The sequence below is a fragment of the Mesocricetus auratus genome, unplaced genomic scaffold, assembly GCF_017639785.1.
Source record: "Mesocricetus auratus isolate SY011 unplaced genomic scaffold, BCM_Maur_2.0 Super-Scaffold_100028, whole genome shotgun sequence".
NCBI lineage: Eukaryota > Metazoa > Chordata > Mammalia > Rodentia > Cricetidae > Mesocricetus > Mesocricetus auratus.
In genome coordinates this window covers 1,604,012-1,631,268 of record NW_024429209.1, presented here as the reverse complement: position 1 = coordinate 1,631,268, position 27,257 = coordinate 1,604,012, and the positions used below count along the sequence as shown (strand labels likewise).

The 27,257-nt window shown below is 44.2% G+C and overlaps 1 protein-coding gene across 2 annotated transcripts in view; it reads left to right on the top strand.

Annotated features, from left to right (window-relative positions):
• Pigu (phosphatidylinositol glycan anchor biosynthesis class U) overlaps positions 1 to 27,257 on the top strand; it is a 106,685-nt gene that overhangs the window by 71,186 nt on the left and 8,242 nt on the right. For both annotated transcript variants that reach the window (XM_040732926.1, XM_040732927.1), the window contains exons 8-11: positions 4,059 to 4,213; positions 6,037 to 6,180; positions 8,290 to 8,414; positions 15,949 to 16,091. In XM_040732926.1, the coding sequence (XP_040588860.1) occupies positions 4,059 to 4,213; positions 6,037 to 6,180; positions 8,290 to 8,414; positions 15,949 to 16,091 (567 nt within the window). The remainder of the gene's footprint in view (positions 1 to 4,058; positions 4,214 to 6,036; positions 6,181 to 8,289; positions 8,415 to 15,948; positions 16,092 to 27,257) is intronic.

The window sequence follows — 27,257 nt, the reverse complement described above, 5'->3', positions numbered from 1 at the left end:
GTGAATGCATAGCACATGAGACAATTGCTTCCTTAAATCTCAAATCTTAACATTTCCATAGGAATCCAGTTAGCTCTTCCATAGCCTTGGGGATATCTGTCATTTGGCAGTTGTTCCTGGATGGTGACTAGATGATAAGTTAAGGCTGGTTTTGTTCTTGTTTCTTTGAAATCTTAGGCTGTTCCTCTCTAATTTTATAATGTAATGGTGAGGTTAGTTTTGCCTTTAAATTCTTGTCTTTGTCTAAATATCTCTATTATCTGTTCTAGTAAGTTTTTCTAAGGCTTGTAATTTATTAGTCAAAATTACATTATTTTCTTTAGTAACCTTTCGTAAGGCCTGTATCTTGGCACTTATATCAAGCGACTCTTTTAGGGATAAAACAAGAATTACCAAACTGATAATGTTTATAATTGACATTATGTAAATCACAGCTAAGTTAATTTTACCCTCATTTAATTGTTCAATTTTTAAACCATCCATTGTGGAATCATACAGAGACCTAACTCCCTCTATCGTAGTATTGTTTCCTTCTTTTTTTTTTTTTTTTTTTTTATTTTTCGAGACAGGGTTTCTCTGTATTGTTTTGGAGGCTGTACTGGAACTAGTTCTGTAGACCAGGCTGGCCTGGAACTCACAGAGATCTGCCTGCCTCTACCTCCCGAGTGCTAGGATTAAAGGCGTGAGCCACCAATGCCCAGCTGTGTTTCCCATTTTTTAATGTGGGGTAAAAAAACCCTCTCTCTCTCTCTCTCTCTCTCTCTCTCTCTCTCTCTCTCTCTCTCTCTCTCTCTCTCTCTCTCTCTCTCTCTCTCTCTCTCTCTCTCTCTCTCTCTCTCTCTCTCTCTCTCTCTCTCTCTCTCTCTCTATCTATCTATCTGATGATGACAGTGAAGTATGAGGCTGGCTGTCGCTGCATAGCACATCTGGGCAGAGAAAACAGGTGGTACATACCTTTAGCTGTGAGCTGAGAGTGTGTGGTGGTTGCAACAGTAATAGAAGCTTGAGTGGGTGTGAAGGGTGCTACCTAGTGTTGCAGCAGCCTGAGGAGCAGGTTCGGGGAAGCCTTCAGTCCACAGGGAGAGGGAGCTGGCTGTCTGAATGTGTGGTGAGAACTGCATGAAGGCGGAGCTGACTGGTCATGATGGACTAACTGTAACAGTGGTATGTGGAGTCCAGGCGCCTGTAGAGTTTGGGGCTTGTGGAGATCTCTGTAAAGAGGCTGCAGTCCCAGACTAGCTTAGAGGACTTGCAGAAAGAAAGGAAAAGCTAGCTGATGGCACAGAGACCCCTGCGGGTGCAGCTCTATTGGTTGTCAGTGGCTTCAAAGCCAGGGACAAGTGGCTGCCTTGTGAATTTGTGGCTGCCAGGTGAAGCATTCATGTAATTCTCTCTATCAGTAAAGAATCAGAAGTCAAATATTGGGGTAAGAACCTGAAAGATGAGAGAACGGGAGCAGCCGCCTGTTATTTCCTATCTTTTCAGTTCTTCCATGCAAAGGGGCTGAGATCCTCTCTCTGCCCTGCGTTACCACTTCTGTTTCCCCTCTCTACAGTCCTCCAGACCTCTATGGTCAGCTAGTGGTAGCTCTGCCCTCTGACTCCTTTATTTGTCAGAACCCAATCAAAATATCACACAGCAATGTAGCCAGGGCTAGTCTTAAATCCTTGGGAATTCTCTTACCCCAGCCTCCGTAACACTGAGAGATCACAGGTGTGAGCCACTATATGCACCTTTTGACATGTTCTTTGGTTTTTAGCTTTTCTTTCTCGTGAAAGGCAGAGAAATATTAACTTAACCCCTCCCATCAGTTTTTTTAAACAGGGTCTCAAAGTAAAAAGATATATATATATTTTTTTTTTTTTGGTTTTTTTGAGACAGGGTTTCTCTGTATTGTTTTGGAGGCTGTCCTGGAACTCCCCTTGGTAGTCCAGGCTGGTCTCGAACTTACAGAGATCCGCCTGCCTCTGCCTCTGCCTCCCGAGTGCTGGGATTAAAGGCGTGTGCCACCAACGCCCGGCTCATACTTGCTTTTTATGGGAAGAACAGGAACAAGTTACCATTGTGTAACTCTGGCTGGTTTGGAACTTTATATATATAGACCAGGCTGGCCTTAAGCTCATAGTGATCTGTCTACCTTTGCCTAAGTGTTGGGATTATGGGTGTACACTACCATGCCAGGCTAATATTTGCTCTTAACATATTTATTGAACATTATAGATAGAGCTCATGAGATGGCTCAGTGGGTAAAGGTGCCTACCCCCAAAGCCCAACAGTCTTGAACCTACCTAGTGAAAACCAGAACCAATTTCTGTAAACTGCCTCCTGACTTCTACATGCACACTATGGTGTAGCACAACAAATAAAGATCCAGAGACTGGTATTGGGGTTCAAGCTTCAGCTGAAGATCAGAAAAGCAAAACAGCCCGCTATAAACTCTTACCTCAAGCTTAAGCTGAAAGGTAATCCTGACTCCATCAAACCTCAGACTGTAATCCTAGACTACTATGCTCTCCTCAACATGACTGGATAATCCTGAGACTCAGTGTCTTCCTATCTTCAGTGTTGCTGAAGAATGAATGCCAGCTCTGAGACCTTGTTCTTGTCTTATATACCTCCGTAATGCTGGAATTAAAGGCATGTGATTCCAGGTGCTGGAATCAAAGGCATGAGCTCTGTTACTCTTCACTCTTGTGTAGGCCATGGTGGCCTTGAATTTACAGACATCTGTCTACCTCTTAATCCTGAGACCTGGGATTGAAGGTGTATATAACCACTGCCTGATCTCTATAGCTTGAGGCTGACTTTGTTTTCTGAATCCTCAGGCAACCTTTAATAAGTCATAAATAACATATCACCACACCATGGCATGGTCCACTACCAAAAGTAAATAGAATATAATTTACAAAGTCCTGCTGTTTTTTATCTTTCTGCCTTGGGAAGCTATTATGACTTCAGTGTATATCTTTTCTTTTTATTTTTTAGTTTACATGTAAGAATGTATTATTTGTGGTGATGGCACACATATGTCACAGTGCATGTGAGATTGTCAGTGGACAGCTTGTAGGACTTGGTTCTCTCTTCCACCATATGGATCTTGGAGATTAAACTCGAGTTACCAGGTGTGGTGCAAGTGCTCTTACCCACTAAGACATCTTGCTGGCCATTGTATGTCCTTCTAATATGTTTCATAAAATTTTTATGCTTCAAAGCAATACAGAGAAACCCTGTCTTGAAAAAAATGCTTAAAGCTCTACTTCTGTGTAAATAATACATAATATTGTTGGGTGTAATTTCAAGATAGCATAAATGTTTTATTTTCTATTGATTATTTGGCAGATTTGTGCTGTAACCTCGAATGTTGAGACTTAACTATGTTGACATGTATAGGTCCAGTTTATATGTCATTGCTAGCATGCAATTGTCCCTTTGCTCCACAGTTCATGCTTTCTTCCTGGTGCATTGGTATTTTGTGCATGTCTCCAGGATGCACATCTAGAATAGTGTTAGGAGGTCCTAGGATCCATTCTTAATACCTTTTTCAAAACACTTGTATTTTTTTCTGGTATAAGAAAAGAATCAGGGCTGGGTGGTGGCTGAGGCAGCAAACATCCTTAATCCCGGCAATTTGGAGGCAGAAAGAAGCAGGCAGATCCTTGTGAGTTAAGAGGCCAACCTGATTTACAGAGCAAGTTCCAGGACAGTCAGGGCTGCACAGAGAAACCCTGTCTTCAAAAAACAAGAAACAGAGCTGGGCGTTGGTGGCGCATGCCTTTAATCCCAGCAGAGGCAGGTGGATCTCTGTGAGTTCGAGACTAGCATGGTCTACAGGGCTAATTCCAGGACAGTCTCCTAAGCCACAGAGAAACCCTGTCTCGGAAAACCAAAAACCAAAACAAAACAAAAAAACAAGAAACAGAAAAAAGGGAAGGAAAGAAACAGCATAATTGTAAACTATGTGTCATGGCTTGATTTTATAGGAGGGATCTTATGTATAAGCTGAGAGATGGTTTTTGTCCTTTGTGTCCCTAAATGTCCTATTCTGACTTCTCTCCTAGCGGCAGTACATCCCTGTGAAAGTGAAGAGCAAAGCCTTCTGGATCTTCTCTTGGGAGTATGCCATGATGTATATAGGAAGCCTAGTGGTAATAGTTTGCCTCTCCTTCTTCCTTCTCAGCTCCTGGGATTTCATTCCTGCAGTCTATGGTTTCATGTAAGTACAGACTTCATGAGATATTTCTGGGAGCTAACTTGTTTTTTGCAGCTCCCAGTGGAGTAAGAGGGAGAAGACTATGCAGGCAGTCTATAGCAGAGGTCCTCATGTTTTAAGACGCTGCAGCTTCTGACATCCAGAATGCTGGCCCATCCCTAGAGACTCTGATTCACTAAGTGTGAGATAGAGACCAAGAATTTCATCTCTCATGTACTCCTAGCACTAGGGTAGTACAGGGAACAAAGTTTGAGACCTCTGCTCTTTTACACCTTTGATTAGTCATTAGAGAGTACTTCTGAGGCTTGTAAGATGACCAAATGAATAAAGGTACTTGCTGCCAAGGCTTACAACACGAGTTTGAGCCACAGAACTCATATAGTGGAAGGAGAGAATAGACTCTCACAACACTGTGTCTCCTCTTTTGCCCTTTTCCTCACTCGTTGCCTTTTTTAAATTAGGAATTGGAGACAGGTATGGTGGCATATGCCTTCAATTTCAGCACTTGGGAAACACAGGCAGGTATCTCTGTGAGTTCAAGTACAGCCTGATCTACATAGTGAGTTTCAGGCTAGCCAAGGCTACATAGTGAGACCCTGTCTCAAAAAGACAAAAAACCAAACAAACAACCCAATAACATAAAAATAATAAAATTATAAACAAATTAGTCTCAACATTGCTTTTTTTCAAATAAAAAATATGGTAGGGGCAGCAGATAATACTCTTGTCACTGCCCAGCCTAGTGCTCTTGCTGTCTTCATCATTTGGAAGACACACAAACACACACACATACACACAGCTCAGGGTGTAGCCCAGTGGTAGAGTGCCTTTCTAGCATTGTGGAAATCCTGAGTTCTGTCCCCAGCTCAGAAAAACAAAGACAGAACCACAAATGTGTGTGTGTGTGTGTGTGTGTGTGTACATAGGTTGCTTTTGAAAAAGCCAGTATTGCAGCCAGTTCTTATATGATTTAACTAGACAGAGATCTCCTAGATAAACTCAAAATTTTCAAGTGAGTTCTATAGCCCTAGGAATATTTGCACAACCTGCTGATGGCTCCTGAAGCCCTTGGAAAAGTCAGTTGCAGGCTCAGGCATGCAGTCCTCTGGCTCCTGCTGTGGGGATGTGGAGCAAGAACTGGGCGGAGCAGGCTCTCAGCTTGTTCCTCTGGGCAAGTCTTTGGAATGCCCAGAATAGACTTTGTTTATTTAAGTCTCCTTCCTCTTACAATACTGAGTAGCTCCTGATTGTAAACTGGCCTGATGTAGAAAAGTGGGACTGCTCTCTTGATTTCTTTTCCTTTTCTTTTCTTTTTTTCTTTTTTTTCTGAGACAGGGTTTCTCTGTGTAGCCTCAGCTCTCCTGGAGCTCCCTTTTTCATTTCAGATTCTTTTAGCTTAGCTGTTTTTTTTTTGTTGTTGTTGTTGTTGTTTTGCTTGTTTTGGGGTTTGGTTTTGTTCCCTGAAGTCACCTATTCTAGCCTTAAACTAATGTCCAATCAAGAGTGACTTTAAACTTTGGCTTAATACAGTCCTGGAGTGGCACTCAGGGCCTGTGTACACTAGGCAAACACTACCAACTCAGCTGTATCTCCAGTCATGAGCAAGTATGGATTATAGTTTCTGTTCTCTGCATCTTCAGCCCTGTGTTTTGTAATAAATTATCTGTATGGAGGTATCTAGAGAGCTCTTTATACTGCTCTGACCTTTAGACGGATAATGCCATCCTTGGTTGCCTAGTAGTGACCTCAAGTCTCGGGAAAAGCAAGACAAAGCCAGCCATTTGTAACTCTTCTCTTTTTTTCTCCCTGTGTTTTCTTAATTCCAGACTTTCTGTTCCAGATCTCACTCCAAACATCGGTCTTTTCTGGTACTTCTTTGCAGAGATGTTTGAGCACTTTAGCCTGTTTTTTGTCTGCGTGTTTCAAATCAACGTCTTCTTCTACACAGTCCCCTTGGCCATCAAATTAAAGTAAGTATGAGGACCTGCTGCTTATTTGTCCACCCTCCCTTGTGTGGCCTGAGCTACCCTTTGGACTGGCCACCTGCCATCAGGTTTTGGCTTTTTTGATCATGTGCCAGTAGCCAGGGTGAGCTGTTGAGAGTCACACATAAGTACAGGTTGCAGGGAGGATGCTTCGGAGCCCTGAGTTACCCCTGGTCTCACCTGGACGTGCCTGGGGCCACATTACTATTTAGTCTGCTCACCATTTTGACAAGAACAAAGGTTACACTGAGAATGTCTTTGGGAAAAGTGGGTCTGGTTAGATGTTCTTGATCAGCAGTTCAGTTATGATGTATCCCAAGGATTCCAATTGGGTTATTTTTGAGTCTGGGCATATATAGCCCTGTTTAATCTTTGATCAAGTTTCCTCAAATGGGACTTTCTGTGTAGTTCACTTGTACAGTATAGGAACTGTCATTGTTGAGCCTACTTCTTCCCAGGTACCTTTCTAGCTCTGTGAAATGGGTTGATAGCAAACCCAGCAACTTGGAGGCCAGCATTATCTCATTTCCATCATTTAGTTTTTGTTTTTTTTTTCTTGTTTTTGTTTTTTGTTTTTTCGAGACAGGGTTTCTCTGTATTGTTTTGGAGGTTGTCCTGGAACTCGCTCTGTAGACCAGACCAGCCTCGAACTCACAGAGATCCGCCTGCCTCTGCCTCCCGAGTGCTGGGATTAAAGGCATGCGCCACCAATGCCCGGCCCATCATTTAGTTTTATAGTTGAGAAATTGTTGCTCAGAGAGATGGAACAGTTCTAGAGCTACACAGCTAGCAAGCAGTAGAGCTGGAATTCAGGCACAGTTTGTCTGGCTCCCAAATCTGCTCATCTCCTTGGGCCATGCCAAGTCCCGAGAAAACCACTTGCAGTGGTCCCAGAAGTGGCTCCATTACCCTGGCTTCGGAGCGCCTAACAAAGACCTTTTTAAACAGGCATCTAGCTCTGTGCAGTCTGCCCTGTGCTTGTGTTGAGTGTTATTGAAAGGGATCCATAACTGGCTTTTTCCTATTCACTTCCCTTTAGCTCTTGGTGTGTTCTCAGAGAGCCACTTTAGGAAGAGCCATGTTCCTCCTCCTCTCCTTACTGGTGCTGCAAGACACGTGAAGCACCAAGGAGAGGAACATGGTGGTATTAGGAGCTCTGTAGACATACAGCTACATCACTGACTTCATTTCTCTGAATTTCAATTTCCTTTCCTAGGGAGGACAGGGGACAGGAATCCCTGCCTGGAGGGCTGGCTGTGGTGCTGTGAGGATCGTCTGAGATGATGCAGGAGAAACTGCACAGAACCCAGTATAGAAAGAAAGGAGATGGGAGCCATGGCAGCTCATTAATTTAAAATCAGTTCAGCTATTACTAGTTTAGGCTCCCAAAAATTCCATTCTGAGACGGATGTGGTAGTTGCCTGTGATCCTAGCACCTAGAAAGTAGAGGCAAGAGGATCAGAAGTCCAGGGTTAATCTCGACTATATAGTGCTTTGGAGACCAGCCTGTGCTACATGAGACCCTATCTCAAAAACACAAAAGAGAGAATTCTTGGCCTCTGAAGAGCTAACAATGCTGCATGTAACTTTCAGTTCTCATTCTTAACACTAAGGGTCTACATGTTGCTCTGACCAAATTGTCAGTGAGCGAGTAATCAGCCAGCAGGCATTTCCTGTCTTGGACTTGTTGACAAGGGCCTTTGCTGGGAGAGGCTGCTGATTTCTCTGACAAGCAGTCATTTAGGCTACTAATAAGGAATGCTGACTTAATTTGCTTTCTTGCTTTGGTTCCTGGGGGCCAGGCCCAAAGCTAGTAGATACGAGGTGACTATTGATGGGCAGTGTTACTGTAAACTGGATCTCTGGTGTTTGTCTGTTCTTTTTTGCCACTTCTGGGAATTTCTTGACCTCTACAGTTTGCTGCTGTGTTACTGGGGCCTGGCCATCCATGCCTTGTGAGTAGTAAGGCAGCATTTGCCTGGAAGTACCCCTAGGGAATACTTTTAGTTTGTGCGGTGGGTCAGGAGTCTCTAAGAGTTGGGACTGGTTCCTGGCTAATCTCTCTGCATGTTTGTCTTCTTTGCCCTGCTACAGGGAACACCCCATCTTCTTCATGTTCATCCAGATTGCCATCATCGCTATCTTTAAGTCCTATCCAACGGTGGGAGATGTGGCCCTCTACATGGCTTTCTTCCCTGTGTGGAATCATCTCTACAGATGTGAGTAGTCTGAGTCTCTTCACAGGATAGATTCGAGTCCATTTAACTCTTGGGAGAAGCAGCTGAGAGAAGGCAGTTAATGAGCATATACTGGGCACCTGTTATGCTGGCAGCACTGAGAAAGAGGAAGCAACCTGCATGCATGTGCCCGTGTGCCCCCTGGTGCTGGGAGCAGCAATGGAAATACAGAGAACAACCATTTATAGGCGGTGCACCTGACCATTGTCAATCATTAGCTCATTTGATCTTTCATCAGCCCTTGAGTACAGATGAGAAAACTGAGGTACAGAAAGGTAGAGCCACTTGTTGAAGGTCCTGTGACTGCTATGAAACACTGGGATTGAAGCCTAGCTCTGAGAGCCTTGCCCAGTGCTGTCCAGCCTTGATTTCTCTATGATGACCATGTCCAGTGACTACTAATATAGAGACTAAAGTTTTTCTTGTTTTCTCCCCTACTCCCAGCTTTTTGAAATAGGGTCTCATAAAGCCCAAGTTGGCTTTGAGCTCACTATGTAACTGAAGATGACCTTGAACTCCTGTTCCGCCAGTCTATACCTCTCAAGTCTGGGATGACAGGGATGTACTGTTGTGCACAGATTCTGCTCTTTGTTGCTGTTGGTTTGTTTGTCACACAGCCTAGACTGTAGCCCTGGCTAGCCTGAAGCTCACTATGTACCCTAGGCTGCCCTCAAATTAGAAATAGCCATCCTGTCTTAGCTTCCATAATACTGAGAGTACAGAGTGAGTCATAGTGCCAGCAGGAACTGACATTTTTATTTAAATTCAAATGTAGAATGCTATATATGGCGAGGCTTCCTATTGGACAACGACCAAGTTTCCTGTTGGACAAATGACAACTGTCGCCTTGGGTTTTAAACACCAGGTTTCCTACAAAGATCCCTCAATTTTGCCCATCTCTTAGAATATGGCTCAGAAATGTTCTGTGTTACTTAAGCCCCCAATCTTTCCCTCATTTGGGCTCATATCCCCCCACCCCTCTTGGCAGTTCTGTTCGGTGTCTGGAGGCTCCCTTCCGGCAATATCCTTTGCCTCAATGTTTCCAGCACCAACCATGGATTCTGACACAAAACTATCAGTGAATGTCTGTAGAAGGGCTTTTGAAGGCTCCCTTTGAAGGAAGCAGAGCCCAGTTATCCTCCTGATTCTCTGTCTTCCAGTGGAAGGGGAGCAGTGTCAGAAATGAGTTCCAAGTGCAAGCTTCAGAGGAAGTTAGTTTTGTTGTTTGGGGTTGTCTAGGTGTCAACCAGGAAATGAAACTAACCAGCTGCAAGCAGGAAACCTACCTGTGAGTGTAGGCCCCAGAGTAAAGGTAAACAGCTTAGTGGGCAGGACAAGCCCAGGCCAGGTGTGACTCTTGGGCCTGGTGGAGTGGTGACCAATCTGAGCTGACTGAGAGGTGGCAGCATCATCTTCTGCTTGTGACATCCTCGTTTCACAGATAAGAATCGCCCAGTGATGAATCATGAGGCAATCAGAATATATGGACATGCCTTGGTCTGTGGGAGGGTAGGGCTTCAGGCACTGGTCTTGCCCTCTCTGAGGCAAGCTGTTTTCCTTAGCTGTCTGTCCCGCACAGAGTATTGCCCCTTCTCTGTGGCATTATGCAGTAATCTCACAATTTTGATTTTGTTTATAGACTTACTAGAGCTGGAGCCTGCCTCCCGTCTTCCTGGGCAGCTGCTTTAGCCTTTCTGAGCCTCTCTGACTTTTCCTTTTCCATCCATCAGACGAAGAGTGTATCTTGGTGTAGGTCCTTGACCCCAGCATTTAAAAGGCTAAGGCAGGAGGATAGCAAGTTTGAGTTAAGCCAGAGCTACATAGGGAAGTCCAGGCCACATAGAGAAACTTCTATCTCAAAAAATAAAGTATCTTTCATGGATTATTTTTTAAGTTTGAGAAAGAAAATATATGACTAATGCTACACTTACCATCAGTAATAATTAACCAGGGTCGTAGCCTGCATATTTCCACCATCAAAACTTCAGACTTAGCATCCAGAGACACTGAAATAAATATGTTTTTAAAACTTGAAATAAATTGTTTTATGCCCACAGGGTTGATGAATCAGAGAAGGAAGAGGGAGTTTCCAGAACCCTGGATGATCTAATAGACTCTATTAGTAGAGTCTCTATAAGTAGAGGCTGTTACTGACTGACTGGGCAAGGGTACAGCTTGTCTGAAGTTCTGCAGAATAGTAGCTGCCATACTTTGCACTGTGTATGGACTGCTCATGTTTGGAGCACCTGTTTGGGACTTGTCATCTATGAGTTATTATACTCACTTGTAAGTCTCTTTAGCCTTAGGCCTTGGGACCTCTGATTTCTGTCTACTCAGATTTTGAGAGTTTTTCATTCTAGTTGAATATAGTTAATGCCAGTATTGATCTCCCTGCTCCCATCTCATCTGTTTTCTTGTATTGGTCAGTGGGGAAGAAAAGAATAGGCCCTGCCTTGGGTATAATGCTCAATCTCACCGGGTGGTGGTGCACCCCTTTACTCCCAGGACTTGGGACGAAGGGGCAGGTGGATCTCTGAGTTCAAGGCCAGCCTGGTCTACAGATCAAGTTCCAGGACAGCCAGGGCTACACAGAGAAACCCTGCCTTGATAAAAACCACAAACAGCAGCACCAAATGAATAAGTAAATGTCAGTCACTGGCTTCTGTAGCCTCGGGTCAGGATGAGTCAGGCAGATGCATACTTGTGGTGTTAGAGAACAGCCTGCTGGCCGAGCTGGTGCCAGCTGCAGTTGTCCAGGTACAAAGCCAGCTACCACAGGCTGGAGCTGAACATGTGCTGTATTTCTTTTTGTCTTTTAAATTAACTATTGTGTAAAGGTATTATAAGAATGTTGATTAAAATACAAATAAATTATAAGCATTATATGCTGTTAATTCTCATATATCTAGCATGTAATTTAAGAAAAGAAACATCTCTTTGACCTTTGAAACCCCTTAATTCCCTCTGATGAGACCAGATGCTTTAAGTGACATTTTATTTCTGAATGCCTGAGGCTGGAGGGGCAAAGGGCCTTGTCAGTAGTTTCTGTGGTGCCACAGATTGGATAAGCCATCCAATGACTATCTGGGGAACTTGACTCCATCTAGCAGGTCTGATGAAAGGTGTAGGCCTTGATCATCTCTGACACCTCTTGGTGCCTGGAACAAGCTGTCCTGTGCCTCAGGTCCCCAGTTCCATCTGCTCTGGCATAGAGCTTTAACCTTCCAGCCTTCCAGCCAGCAAGAGTGAGTAGCAGTTCCCTGTTCCTGCAAAGGTTACCACTGGCCTGAATCCAACTGGATGCTAGTGAAGATTTTCCAAGCACATTGAAAAGTCTGTTCGCAGCTCAGAGGCAGTATTGGTAGCCTCTTTCATTTTTGTACTCAGTCACAGAACCAGGAACCACTTGGGCTACCAGGCCCTGCAAAGTTTTATTCTAGTAACAATACACGTTCTTTTCAGTCAAGATATTCATAGAGGATGAGAAAGAACCACTGAGAACTGAAATATAGGAGGAGTAAGCAGCTTGGTTCTCCTTTCTTCAGTTTGAAACGCTGCTAACAATATGATAACGCTCAGTGTAAACGTAGCTTTCCCCGGGCTCCCTACCCTGAGAGAGAGGAAGGGCACAGGCTCCCTGGCAGGTCTCAGGAGACCTGAACCAGGGCTTTGGCCTCTCAATGTTGACCATCCAGGACAATGGAAATACCAGATCAGAAAGGCAACCTTTTAGGCCTCCAAGCTAGTGTCCAAATTATGGGATTTCCTAGACCACTAACATTTGAAAAATGTTTTTAAAAGCTTTTTATTTTGATGATTGATTAAACAACTACCAATATTTGTCCCCATTTTAAATGACTTGTGTTGTTTTGAGACTAGGTTTCTCTGTGGAGCTCTGGTTGTCCTGGAACTCACCGTGTAGACCAGGCTGGCCTCAAACTCTCTGCCTCCTGAGTGCTGGGGCTAAAAGGGTGCACTGCATTTAAAAATGACATTTTAAACCACAATAATAACAAAGGAAGGATTCTTATCCTTCTTTATAATGAATGAACTATAGCTGGGCATGATGGTATGTATTTGGAAGGTGGAGGCAAGGGGATCAGGAGTTTAAGGCCATCCTATCCATGGCTATAAGGCCAGCCTGGGCTATATGAGTCCCTGCTTCAAAAAACAAAACCAGCCAAACAAAATTAGTAAACTATATGTTGCCAACACTTAGCTTTAAAAGTGGTGGCGCACGTCTTTATTGGCAGCACTCGGGAGGCAGAGGCAGGTGGATCTCTGTGAGTTCGAGACCAGCCTGGTCTATAAGAGCTAGTTCCAGGACAGCCTCCAAAGCCACAGAGAAATCCTGTCTCAAAAAACCAAAAAATAAAAAATAAATAAATAACGTTAATGAGCCCAGTGGTGGTGGCTCACGCCTTTAATCCCAGCACTTGGGAGGCAGAATCAGGTGGATCTCTGATTTCAAGGCCATCCTGGTCTACAAGAGCTAGTTCCAGGACAACTAGGGCTACACAGAGAAATTCTGTCTCGGAAAAACCATAAAAAAAAAACCAATAATAATCTCAATGGGGCTGGAGAGATGGCTCAACAGTTAAGAGCATTGCTCTTCGAAAGGTCCTGAGTTCAATTGCCAGCAACCAAATGGTGGCTCACAACCATCTGTAATGAGATCTGGCACCCTCTTCTGGTATGTAGGGATACATGCAGGCAGATACATCTTTTAAAAAATGTAAAAATAACCTCAAACTACTTTGTTCTATTAGTCCACACATTAGTGTTGATTTTATGGCAGACTGTCAGAGTCCATATTCAGTTACCCAGGAAACATACAAAATCTCTGCCTGGGCTGTACCCTAGACACCGGTGGGACTCTCCTGTTATTTGCAGCTAGAACAGAGAATTATCTGTTATCCAGTCCCCTTCCAGTGTATCAGTCCAGTGATTGTAGAACTGAGAGTGACCTGGGAGTGTCTTCATTGTGTAAATCTCCAATTTTCTGGGCATGATGGCACACACCATTAATCCCAGCTCTTGAAAGGCAGAGGCAGGCTGCTCTCTGGTTCAATCCCAGCCAGAGACAGGCTATCCAGGGCCAAAAAGGAAGACCTTATCCTAAAAAAAGAAAAGAAAAGAAAACTGGTTTCCTGTGAGTCTGTCTGCATCAGAGAAGAAGTAGGGACAACACTTCACTGGTGACCAGGCCCAATGTAGATGATTATTTTTTATGTTGTTTTAATTACTTAATTTAAAATATTTATTTACATTTAAAATGTAATAAAGTAGAAAGAGAAATAACAGTGATATATTCTACTGTCAGATGATGCCTATCAAAAGAAAACAAACTGAGCACCCTGTGGTCAGCAGAATAATTCCCTTCCTCATCACTCCCAACAATGTCCATATAATAATTTCAGAACCCGTGAATTTGGTCCCTTTTATAGCAAAAGGACTTTATAGTAGTGATTGTTTTCCTGAGTTATCTAGGTAGGCACAGTATAATTATAAGGATGTCTCAAAGAAGAAAGTTAGAGGCTGGAGAGTATGAAAACTGTCTCCTACTCATCTGTCTGTGAACTCAAAACTGCTCTAACAAAGTCTATGAAACAGAACAGCAGAGGACCAAGGCATGGAAGAGGGAAGCCAAAGAGGCAAGAATGGTACCCTCTGAGATGGATTGGGTCTTCCAGTGCCGGAAGCTGTAAGGGAGTTAATGAGCTTAGAGTCCCGGTACCAACCAGCTGGAAAAGGCAAGCAAGTAGATTCTCCCCAAGAGAATCCAGAAGGAACATAGTTCTGCCCAAACCTTGAGTGTGGCCCAGAAGACCCATTTTGGACTTCTGACCCAAGAAATGTGTAGTGGTAAATTGTATTTTTTAAAATGCTGATATGGGAATTGGCTATAGCAGCAATAGAAAACTCACACAGTAATAAATACAGTGTTCAAGTTTTTTACATACCCTTTTGCTGTTGGTGATTTGTGTTTTGAGACAGTTTCTTGCTTTATGTAGCCATTTTCCCTCCAGTGCTGTAAGACAGGTATTTGTTAACAAATCTGACTCTTACATGTCTCATTTTATTCACATAACAGGTATTTTAGCCCCATTTTAGAGATGAGGTAACTAAGACTAACAGAAACTAATGACTGATGGATTTTCTTGTGGTGATTTTGTTTTTTGTTTTGTTATAGTGTCTCATGTTTTGACGTAGGGTTTGTAGCCAAAGCTGTCCTCAAACAACTCTTTTCCCCCATCCCCAACTTTCCGTGTACTGGAATTATAGCATGGGTCATCATACTTTGCTTGCCAGAGCAGGATATTCTTTCTTTTTTTTGTTTTTGTTTTTGTTTTTCGAGACAGGGTTTCTCTGTATTGCTTTGGAGGTTGTCCTGGAACTCGATCTGTAGACCAGGCTGGCCTCGAACTCACAGAGATCCGCTTGCCTCTGCCTCCTCCTCCCGAGTGCTGGGATTAAAGGTGTTCGCCACCAACGCCTGGCTCCCAGAGCAGCATATTAACCCACCTCTCCCTTAAAGACACTCTTTGTGTGGCCACCATCTGTGCCTTAATCTAACTGGACTCTGCCTGCCTGTCCAAGCTCTGGTATAACGCTCCTCCCTGGAGGGCCTCAGCCTTCCTTCTGGAGCAAGGAGTAATGTAAGAAAGAAGGGCATTGAGAAGGGTGTTGTGGGCTGGAGAGATGACTCAGTGCTTAAGAGCATTTCTTCAGTTACGACACCCACATGGTGGATCACAACTGTCTGTAACCCCAGTTCAAGGAAATTGAATTACCTGTTGACCTCCCTGGGCATCAGACACACACATGGTACACAGAGCTGTATGCAAACAAAATGATCATACACATAAAATAATTTTAAAATATGGCTTGTTATGGCATGCACCCAACATTTGGGAGGTAGAAGCAGGGGCGTCAGGGGCTCAAGGTCATCTTTAGCTAGTTTGAAGCCAGCCTGTGCTACATGAGATCTTGGTCTGGGAGGGAGGATGGAGAGGGGAAAAGATTAGGAAGTTGTCTGTGGAAGGGTCATTTAAAGAGCAATACAAGCACGTGAGACAGTGCATTTTTACCCTGTGTGGGCTATGGCACCATGCAGACCCACTGTGGAACTCTAATCATGCTGGTTCATACCCCATTCTCCTCCATCAGACATCATGGCCGTGTAAGTGATGAGACTGGAGAGTAGAATACCGGTGTCTTCATGAAATGGCCTCACTGTTATGTCTGGAAGCATTCCTGGTATTGCTGATTGTGGCTAGTTTTTAAACAGACAAGTCTGCAGGGGGAGGAAAGTGTCCAAATGTAGATTCCCAGCAGTTATGGGCATGGGGAGCCATTGACCAGGGTCTGAAGTTTGCCTCCCAACACACAATGTTTGTGGGAGTGCTTTGCCTTTGAGCCATGTGAGCTGCACTCTGTCTGTCCTGTGTGGCTATCACAGGAAAAAGAGGGAGTCAGAGAAAGAGTGTGGACTAACTGGCCATCTGTTTTTCAGTCCTACGGAACATCTTCGTCCTCACCTGCATCATCATCGTCTGCTCTCTTCTCTTCCCTGTCCTGTGGCATCTGTGGATTTATGCAGGAAGTGCCAACTCCAATTTCTTTTATGCCATCACACTGACCTTCAACGTTGGGCAGGTAAGGGCTGAGGGTAGCACAGGGTCAGGGGTTCATTTTGAGCCTCAGGCTGTCAGGTTCCCATCCTGTAGTTTTGAATGTGCAGCGGGGAGAGCTCCTCTGTCATTGAGCTCACTTCGGTGGAAGGGACAGGTAAGTGAATAGTGTAAAACTGAATCTCTTGTACATGTAATGAGTGCCATGCGGAGTGTTGCTTCATTGAATCCTTACAACAAATCTAGAGAAAGTGCTATCCATAGTTTACAGATAGTTTACTGAGGCTCTTCACTCATGGTCAGTGGAGTCAAGAAACAAATTCAGGTCAGGCCCAATTTCAGAAGCATTGCACTTTTAAAATTGTGCCTTGTTGGCACTATCAGTAGTTACATCAAGTGAAGTGTAGTGTGTAGGTCAAAGATAAGACAGCCTTGTAGATCTTGAGGAAAGTAGAGGCAAAGGCAGGGAGTTTGGGAATGCCATGGATTGGCTGTTGGGTGAACAATAAAATTGCTGTAGCTGTCTTAATATAGCCCAGTCTGGCTTCAAAGTTACTATGTAGCCAACAATGACCTTGATCTTCTGATCCTCCTGACCAACCTCCAGATTTTCTACCATCCCTGATTTTTGGTTTGGTGTTTTTGCCTGTATGTATGTCTGTGTGAGGATGTTGGATTCCCTAGGACTGGAGTCACAGACAGTTGTGAGCCGTTATGTAGATGCTGGGAATTGAACCAGGTACGGGTAGAGCAGCTAGTACTCCTAGCCACTGAACCATCTCTCCAGCCCCAAGCCCCAATTATTATTATTATTATTATTATTATTTTTGTTTTGTTTTGTTTTTTCGAGACAGGGTTTCTCTGTGGCTTTGGAGGCTGTCCTGGAACTCGCTCTGTAGACCAGGCTGGCCTCGAACTCACAGAAATCTGCCTGCCTCTGCCTCCTGAGTGCTGGGATTAAAGGCATGCGCCACCAACACCCAGCTCCAATTATTTTATTTTTAAATGGATTTCTAAGACTGATTCCTAAAGATCTTGGTTCAACACAAAAAACAAACTTGGGTTGGGCGGTGGTGGTGCACGCCTTTAATCCCAGCACTGGGGAGGTAGAGTCAGGCCGATCTATGTGAGTTCAAGGTCAGCCTGGTCTACAGAGTGAGTTCCAGGACAGGCTCTAAAACCACAGAGAAATCCTGTCTCAAAAACCAAAAAAAAAAAAAAAAAAAAAAAAAAGAAAGAAAGAAAAGAAAAACAAACTTGGAGGCTTATACTTTTAGCTAGCTCTCTTGGAGGTCTGGAAAGCCCTTTGTAGAATCTTCCATCCTTCCTGAAGTTTCCTCGTTCAATCTGCCATGTTATTTCATGTCAGACTGCCCTCATTATTGAGGTCTTGAAAGATCATTTGTACTATTATTACTTTAATGTCATTGGTATAGTCAAGCATTTCCCTGCATAGTGGATGGCTTGAAAAGACCGATGGTGTTAGAATAGGCCCAGGAACTTCTCGTCTCCAGGATTAGAAATTTGGGGAGGAGTTTAAGCTTTTGCTAGTGAGCTAGCTAGTGGGACTGGTGTTTCTTGTGTGGATGTTACTAGAGGATTTTTACCCAACCTAACCACCTTTTGTGTATGAACAGCGAAAGATCAGCCCTAGTGGCAGTTTCTGATGGTAAATGGGCATGTCCTACAAGGGCAGAAATCTGTAGGATTCAATGTAGTGTCTAGAATAACCCAAAAGGCCATCCTAGCACTTCTGCTTACCAGAACCCCTTTCTTTCTTTCTTTCTTTTTTTTTTTTTTTTTTTTGGTTTTTACGAGACAGGATTTCTCTGTATTGTTTTGGAGGCAGTCCTGGAACTAGCTCATGTAGACCAGGCTGGCCTCGAACTCACAGAGATCCGCTTGCCTCTGCCTCCCGAGTGCTGGGATTAAAGGCGTGCGCCACCAACGCCCTCCCAGAACCCCTTTCTTTTGCATACATCCCAGGACTTGCATGTGATGCTCTTGGACCTACCCTGGCCTATAGGGAGGTTGGTGAACTCCAAAGAAATAGCCCTTAGCCTGTGTCTTGACTCTAGTTTTGCTCCAGAAATGGAACTGGCAATGTTTATGAGGCATCTGTGGAATGCTGCCTCTATGAAAGGAAGGTCTCTTCCTTCATACCAGGGAGCTGTTTACAGCTCATCAGGTGCCACCAAAAGCAAGAGAAAAGAAGGGCTGGGTTGAACTACAAATCAAAGGTAGTAGGATTAAGTGTATTGGTAGTTGAACTACAGAGAATAGCCAAGTTCTTGGCATCATTTCTTTAAAGTTTTTTGTTTGTTTTTGTTTTGTTTTTGCTGGGCAGTGGTGGAGCACACCTTTAATCCCAGCACTCGGGAGGCAGAGGCAGGCTGTGAGTTCAAGGCCAGCCTGGTCTTCAAAGAGAGTTCCAGGACAGTCTCCAAAAACTACAGAGAACCCCTGTCTTGAAAGTTTTGTGTGTTTTTGGTTTCTCAAGGCAGGGTTTCTCTGTATTGTTTTGGAGGCAGTCCTGGAACTAGCTCTTGTAGACCAGGCTGGCCTCAAACTCACAGAGATCCACCTGCCTCTGCCTCCTGAGTGCTGGGATTAAAGGGGTGCTCACCACCGCCTGGCTTATCTAGCATTCTTAAGAACCCTGGGTTTGCTCCAGCACTAGCAATGGTCATTTGGTTCTGTGTTTATTCTGGTTTGTGTCTTTTAGGCTGATACATTTTCAGGCAGCTATGAGGACATGCATACAAGGACATGTGTTTGTTTGAGTCAAAAACATCATAATCTACAAACTGCTCTCAGACTTGGTGCTTTCACATAAAATACTCACCTTGAGATAAAATTAAAACTTTTTTTTTCCAAACTGAGTCTTACTAGGCGTGTTGGCATACACCTTTAATCCTAGCACTTGAGAGGTAGAGATAGATAAATCTCTGTGAGTTCAAAGCTAGCCTGGTCTATAATTGAGAGTTCCAGGACAGCTAGAGCTACGTAGTAAAACTCTGTCTCAAAACAACAACAAAAGTGTGGTAGTGAATGCTTTTAATCCCAGTACTCAGAAGGCAGAGGCAGGTAGATCTCTGTAAATTTGAAGCTAGCCTACTCTACAAAGCCAGATCCAGGACAGCCAAAGGTATTATATACAGACAGAAATCCTATCTCAAAAAAAAGTAAAAGGAAATGAAAAGCTGCCTGGTGGTGGTGGAGCATGCACTTGGGAGACTGAGGCAGGCAAATCTCTTATTTTTGAGGACATCATGGTCTACAAAGCCAAGTCTCAACAGAGAAACCCTGTCTCAAACAAGCAAACAAACAAACAAACAAACAAAACCAAATAATCAACAAAATCCAAACAAGCAGGGTATAGGAGACATGGTTCAGCTCAGCTGTTAAGAGCACTGGTTGCTCTTACAAAAGACTAGAGTTTAATTACTAGGACCCATAATTGTCTCTAACTTAAGTTCCAGGGGATCTGATGCCTTGTCTGACTTATGCGGGCACCATACATATAGGCAAAATACCCATGTGCCCATATACATAAAATAATAAAATAATTTTTAAAAAGTAATCAAGGACGGCTGGAGAGATGGCTCAGAGGTTAAGAGCACAGGCTGTTCTTCCAGAGGTCCTCAGTTAAATTCCCAGCAGCCACATGGTGGATCACAACCATCTGTAATGAGATCTGGTGCTCTCTTCTGACCTACAAGCATACATGCAGACAGAACACAGTGTACATAATAAACAAATAAATAAATGAATGAATGAATGAATAAACCAATCTAACAGGCTTCCATGTGGCCAAGACTGCCTTCAAACTTGCTATGTACTTGAATTTGACCTTGAACTACTCATCCTTCTTGATCTACCTCCTAAATGTTGGAATTACAGGCATGTGCCTATTTTTATGTCGTGCTGAGGACTGAACTCAGATTTTATGCATGCTAAACAAGCACTCTGCCAGCTGGGCTCCATCCTCAGCCTCTTCAGATAAATGTTTGTAGTGACTCCATCATGTTCCTTGGGTGAGGCACTGTGATTTATTTGACCAGGTAATCCTTTGCTGTTGGGATTTGAGGTTTGTTCTGTTTAATTTTGTAATTTTAATGGAAGAGTCTTTTTTCATTCTTCCACGTGGTTTGTATGTTTATAGCAGTGCTTTTAGAGTAGATTTTAAGTGGTAAGATATGCATAATGAGAAGGTATGTGAGTGTTCTATTTTTGGAAGGTATTACCAAGTTGCTATTCACATTGTGCCTGCCAGCAGAGGTCCAGATAACCCCTTAAGCTGGTAGACTGTTAGGCCTACATACCTGTCATTGGCCTTCATAGGTCTGAGCACTGGCCATAGAAGCTCCCTTTGGTTAAATGTTTTTGGAAGTTGTTGGCTTTGAGTTTTGCTGCTGCTGCCACCGACCCACCACCACTCCCAGATCAGTAAGAGAATGTATCAGGCAGGAGCATTGGTCTACTAGGCTGTCACTGTAATCATATCATTTATTGTTCTCAGCTGGGTATGGTGGCACATAATTGTATTCTAATATTTTGGTGGTTGAGGTATGAAAATTGTCTTGAGTTTAAGCCTAGCCTACTCTGTATAGGAAGACTTTGTCTAAAAAAAAATGAAAAAATAGCCGAGCATTGGTGGCGCACGCCTTTAATCCCAGTACTCGGGAGGAGGAGGCAGAGGCAGGCAGATCTCTGAGTATGAGGCCTGCCTGGTCTACAGAGCGAGTTCCAGGACAGCCTCCAAAACAATACAGAGAAACCCTGTCTCGAAAAAACAAAAAAACAACAAAAAAAAAGAAAGGCAGCTAGAAAAAACATCATGTGATTTGTGGCCAGATGTGCATAGTTGGTGAAGGAATCCAGTAGGAACAAGATGGCTTTCCTGTTGAGAGGCTGAAGGTAACTTGGTCCTTTAGACTTGGAAAGCAAGAAGGAAGGGGAAGCTGGGTGATGCCTGAAGTGACTGGTACCTGCAATTCCAGCACTTGGAAGGCTGAGGCTGGAAGTTCCTTGGTTCCAAATCAGCCCGAGCTTCATGGGGGAAGTCAAGCCAGCCTGTACATTCCAAGCTCTTGCCTCAGGGAGGGAAAAGTGAGGAGGACAAGAAGAGGACGTGAAGGTATGAGAGGGAAAGCTAGGTGGAGGTGAAGTCACACTTCTGACTGAGGTTGTTGTGCCCAAACCACAAGGACCCCAAAGGGAACAGGGAGATAGACCACCAATGCAAATGCACAAGGTTTATTGATATTCTATCCTTCCATGCAGGAGAAACCCCATCTAGCAAGCTGACACAACAGCCTCCAGAGGGGGCCCGGGGTCCAGAGGGTCTCTGGGGAATCCCAGGACGAGCCCCCAAATGTGGGTGTAATTCCTTATTTGCTTCGTGGGGTGTGGGGTATTGGTGGACCCTAACTGCGTCTGCCCGGCCCCCACTTGATTTCAGTATAAATTGGATGCTGGTGTCATGCCAGCCCCATAGTACCCTCAGCCCCTCCCATCTCTGCCCATTTTAGGGGGTATTTCTGAAGCCAGTCCTTTATATTAGGTTCAGGCTTTATTGGCTCTTGGTGGATTCTATATTCCTTGGCCAAGTCACTTGTGACTAGGACTTGAACTGGCCTCTCATCTTGATGGAGTAGAGTGGCCCCTTTATCAGAAAAGTGGATCTGAGCTTTCATTTTAGTAAGTAGGTCTCGGCCCAAAAGGGGGTAGGGACATTCTGGTATTATTAGAAACAAATGGGTTGCCTGTCCCATTCCTAAGTCTACTGTTCTTCGAGTAGTCCATGAGTAGGGTTTTGTCCCTGTGGCTCCTTGGACCCAGCTGTTTTTGGTAGACATGGGCCCTCCAGATTTTAGTAGGACTGAGTTTTCCGCTCCTGTGTCTACCATGGAATCAACTGCTTTACCCTACACTTTTAGGGTTATTATGGGCTCAGGGAGGAGGCCTGAGGCCCGTCCCCCTCAGTCACTGTCCCCAATGTATGCTGGCAGGACCTGGGCATTTTTGGGGTGTCTGTTCTTTTTCCGATAGTCCTCGGCTCAATGTCCTTCCTCTTTACAATACTCACTTTGGTTTTTCCCTACCTTTGGTTTAGGCTTCCGTTTCTCTTCTGTGGTTTGTCGTGGAGGTTTGGTGTTACGGGGAGGGTGAGTGGCCAGGAGAATCTTTTCTAGCCTATTCTGTTGTTGTTCTAGAATTTTGGCAAGGCCCCTTTCCTGTCTTTTTTCTCTCTTTTCTTCTTTTTGTTCTGCTGTTTCTCTCTTATTGTATGCCTTTTCTGCCACTGCCACTAGGTCCCTAATGTTCTTTTCTTCTAGTCTGTCTAATGATTGTAATTTTTTTCTTCTTTTCTCTTTCTCTCTCTTTTTTTAATTTGGTTGTTCGAGACAGGGTTTCTCTGTATTGTTTTGGAGGCTGTCCTGGAACTCAAGCTCTATAGACCAGGCTGCCCTCAAACTCACAGAGATCCGCTTGCCTCTGCCTCCTGAGTGCTGGGATTAAAAGCGTGTGACACCAACGCCCGGCTGTAACTTTTTCTTGATGTCAGGCGCTGCCTGCTTGACATAGCCAAACATAACTGTCTGTGCTGTCCCTTCAGTTTGAGGATCATGAGTATATCTGCAGAAGGCTTCCTGAAGTCTCTCTAAATAAGTTGCTGGACTCTTATCAGATTCCTGCAAGACATCATACACTTTAGACATGTTGGCTGGTTTCCAAGCCGCCACTTTGAGACCTGCTAACAGAGTCTGGCGATAGACTAGGAGCCTCTCCTTATCTTCTGCTGTGTTATAGTCCCAATCTGGCAACAGTGGAATCAGTAGAAGGCTTCCCAGTTGGCTCCAGAACCAATTTCCAGGATGCTTCCAGAATTCTGTTCCGTTACTCAGTAGTAAATAAGACTTTGAGGAGTTGTTGGCAATAGTCCCAAGTGGGCTGATTAGTAAAAAGGACAGTTTTTAAGAGGTAATAAGGTCTCTAGGGTTTTCTGAAAAGGAGGCATTCTGCAAACGCCAGTTGTAAAGATCACTAGTGACAAATGGCCAGTAATGAAAAGTTTGGTTCCCCGCCTCATCCGGGGGACCCGCTGGGTGAAGTGGCAGGGCAATCACCTGGTTGTGGGGTTGCGCCCCTCCGACTTCTTCTGGTTACCTAAGCCGGTCCTTGGTACAGCATTTCAGGGGGGTCTGGCATCATAGAGTCTGGCTGTGTGGGTGGATGATTGTCTGCCTGTAGGGGTGCCTGTGGAGGTCCAGGTTGAGGGGAGGGGAGGAAAGATATCAGCCTTGTCTGTTCCTCTCTGGAGAATGGACTTAGCTGCTTCCTTTATGCGAAAACCTGTGAGACTGGGGGCCAGAGGGAACAGAGGATTCAGGGGGACAAAGGGAGAAGATGGGGGAAGAAACGGCTTAACCCAAGGGAGGGGCCCATCAATTCAATCAATGAGTCCCCGCCAAGTGATGATGTAGGGGTTTGATCAGTATATCTTGTTCGCGGTCTGAAAACAATCTCTTCAATCCTGGAAATGAGATCTAAATTAAAAGACCCTTCAGATGGACATCCAACATTAAACATAGGCCTTCAGAAGAACAAAAAGTGACCTGCTTGTCCTTTTTGACATTAACATTGTTGTTATAGGCAGTTGCTCTAAAGTCTCCCCAGTGGGCCAAAGCCAAGTCAATGGGTGAGGATGGAGTTGCACCCATTTTTAGTCTTGATGGCAGAGCCATCAACAGAAAAACAAACAGAAAAGATACAAACACAGCAGTTGGACAGAAGGACCTGAGACAGATTATCAGAGTTCCAAGACAAGAGTACCAGAGTTCTGCGGAATTCAGAGGGTCAGTTTTGGTCAGGCTCTAGCAGGCCAAAAACTGTATGAATTAGACGAAGGCCCACCAGGGGCTCATCATCCTCAGAACTTTCAGAAAAACAGTTGGGATCCAGGGATCCTGACGGGATGGCCCCAGATGGGCCCCTATCCTGACGAGGAAAAGGAGCATCTCCTGGTTTCTCCAGGTCTACCTAGTAGTGCGTCCGCCTAGGTACTTGTGACCTCCACAGAGTTTGAATCAGAGATGCCAGCGAGAGAAAAAGGAAAATTAACAGAGAACAATCTAACTTAACTAGCTGGGTGATGAAAACCTCCAGGGGTCTGGGGTCCTGGGGATTGCAGACGAGCCCCCAAATGTTGTGCCCAAGTCACAAGGATCCCAAAGAGACCAGTGAGACAGATCACCGATGCAAATGCACAAGGTTTATTGATTATTCTATCCTTCCACGCGGAGGGACCCCGTCTACCAAGTTGATGCAGCAGCCTCCAGAAGGAGTCTGGGGTCCAGAGGGTCTCTGGGGATCCTGGACAAGCCCCCAGATGTTGTGCCCAAGTTGCAAAGTCTCAGAGACAGCCAGGAAGACAGACCCACTAAACTGCAAAAGCAAGGTTTTAATTGTTCATCCACCCATGACAGGGACCCCATCTAGCATGCTGACATAGCAGCCTCCAGAGGGAGTGAAGTTCCCTGTCTACTGCTAGGTGTGTTTTTTGGTTTTTGGGTTTTTTTTGTTTGGTTGTTTGGTTTTTTTTTTTGTTGTTGTTGTTGTTTTTGGTTTTTGGTTTTTCAAGACAGGGTTTCTCTGTATTGTTTTGTTTGGAGGCTGTCCTGAAACTCGCTTGGTAGACCAGGCTGGCCTTGAACTCACAGAGATCCGCATGCCTCTGTCTCCCGTGTGCTAGGATTAAAGGCGTGTGCCACCAACGCTCAGCTTACTGCTAGGTTTTATAGACAAATTTACAGGATTTCATCAGTAGGTATGGATTGGTTTCTGATTGGTTGACATTTGGGAACAATCAGGAGAATTTCTCAAAGTCATATTTTGGCATAAAATACCTGTGTACCAATTATTTTCATTGGCCAGCGCTGAGAGGGAACATTCTGTGGTTTCTATGGCATTGTCTTGTTACTTGCAGGTGGCCTGTTGTACATGGATACCAATAGTTTCCAGAACTATATCCTGGAGACTACGGGGGGGGGGGGGTTGGTCCCCCCTGGAATTTCTTTTGTGGCCAAATAGTTCCCAGGAACCAAGTATCTAGGAGGCTGGGATGGGGGGTGGTCTGGAGTTTCTTTGTGTTCAGTTTTGGCCCTAGACTCTGGGAGGCCAGAGGATCTGGAGTTTCTTTGTGTCAGAGGCCTGTGTGTCTTTTCTGTAGCTTGTCATGGCTACTAAAGCAGGGGGCTGAGTGAGGGTCTATTCCCTTTATTTCTAGATTATTAGAAGTGAAGCCTTCGAGTTTAGTTTACCCCTTTCAAGGTCAATTAGCAGCTGTCTCCATCCTTTCCTTCTGTCCAAATCTGGCCTCTTTATGTCCTGCACAGCTAAGCCCAGTCCTGCTTGTGTATTGGCATTGCTGTTAAGATGCCAGGCTTGGGGACATAGGCTCATTCCACAGCCTGTTCTTATAAATACCTTTCTAGCAGGGAAAGGTATTTTCCTCTGGCCTCCTCCTTCCCTCCCTGGTACAGCCTGTGTGTCAAATGGCCACAAATTCCAGATAGGTGACCAGAACTCAAACTTTCATTGTCAAATCAGTTTTATTTACATAGACTGTATAAAACAACTTGACTTACTTAATTTTGTTAAAGTCCTGCTCTGTTCATATTGAAAAGTATCATGCCCTATTACAGAATGAATATGTGTAGATTGTTAGTTATCCCAGCAGGTACTCCGGTGACTAAGGCTCAGTTCTCTCACTTGGGGGCCAATAAGTATTTTTCATCATGTGGTAAGTACACATAGTTTGGTAATTACCATTGCCTCAGAGTCAGTAACAGGAAATGACAGTAGTAAACCATGTCTAATGTGGCATGTGTGCTTCTGTGTGTATGATTGAGTGTGAGAGAGAAGATTGGAATCTACTGGTAGATTGCTTGAGGTCTCCAGCTCTCTTAGAGTGACCTTCAGCTGGTGATTTAACTGCTTTAGGTTACAGTTTCTAGTGTCAGATTTCAGGGTGATGGTTCCCACTTCATAGCGTATTTAAAGGATTTGATATAACCCGTGGGTCCTATTTTTGCCATCAGTCATATGCTGGCATGTGACATGTGAAGAATAGTTTGCTCCTTAGATACACACAGTAAACTTCTAGGGCCGTATTCAGTTCATAAATGATAAGAAAGAGACAGTCTCTCTTTTTTTTTCCTTCCTATGTAAAGTTTTTGGATAGGCTCTCATGTACCCAACCTTACCTTCAGCTTTCTATGTAGTTGAAGCTGGCCTTGAACTCCTTATCTTCCTGCCTCTACCTCCCAAATTCTGGGATTATAAGTATAACAAATTGATCAGTGATTTATGTACACAGAGAGATTTCATGAATCTGTGTTTTCTAAAAGAAGTGTCCCAGTCATCCTAAATAAATGTAAGAACAGAGAACACAGGGAATCTTACTTTATCATTATAAATAAATGTGGCTACTGCTTAAGGAAGGTTTACAGATTGCTGACCCCATATAATCTGGGTGGTGTGCTTTCTCGGCTTTCTGAGGCATTCTCCATGTGTTTACAAGTATCGAGAGAGAGGGAGAGGCGGAGAGAGGGAGGGGGAGAGGGAGAGGGAATGTTCTGCTTTCTTTTAAGAAAACATTGAGGCCGGGCAGTGGTGGTGCACGCCTTTAGTCCCAGCACTCGGAAGGCAGAGGCAGGCGGATCTCTGTGAGTTCAAGGCCGGGCTGGACGACAGCCTCAAAAACAATACAGAGAAACCCTGTCTCGTAAAAACAAACAAAAAAAAAAAAACAAAAAAAAAAAAAAAAGAAGAAGAAAACATTGGGAATCTTCCTTTGCTTATATATGAAGGAACTTCCTATTTGTTTAAGTCCTGAAAGAGAGTTCTCATCATGCTCCACACATATAACTACTGCTCTCTATAGCCTTTTAGATGAATCAGACATAGCCCTCCTTTCAAGGAACCCACGGTCTGGAAGAGAATGCAAAATAAGCAGGGCAAAGCAGTGTGATGGGGGTCACTGTGGGACTGGGAGCATGGAGCCAGGACTGTGAATGCTTCTTGGAGAAGGTGGTTTCTAAATACAGTTCTGGGGAACATATAGAATCCAGTTGGGTACTAGGAGGAAGAAGGAGAAACTTGAGAAAGAGTGTAATGCTGTGTG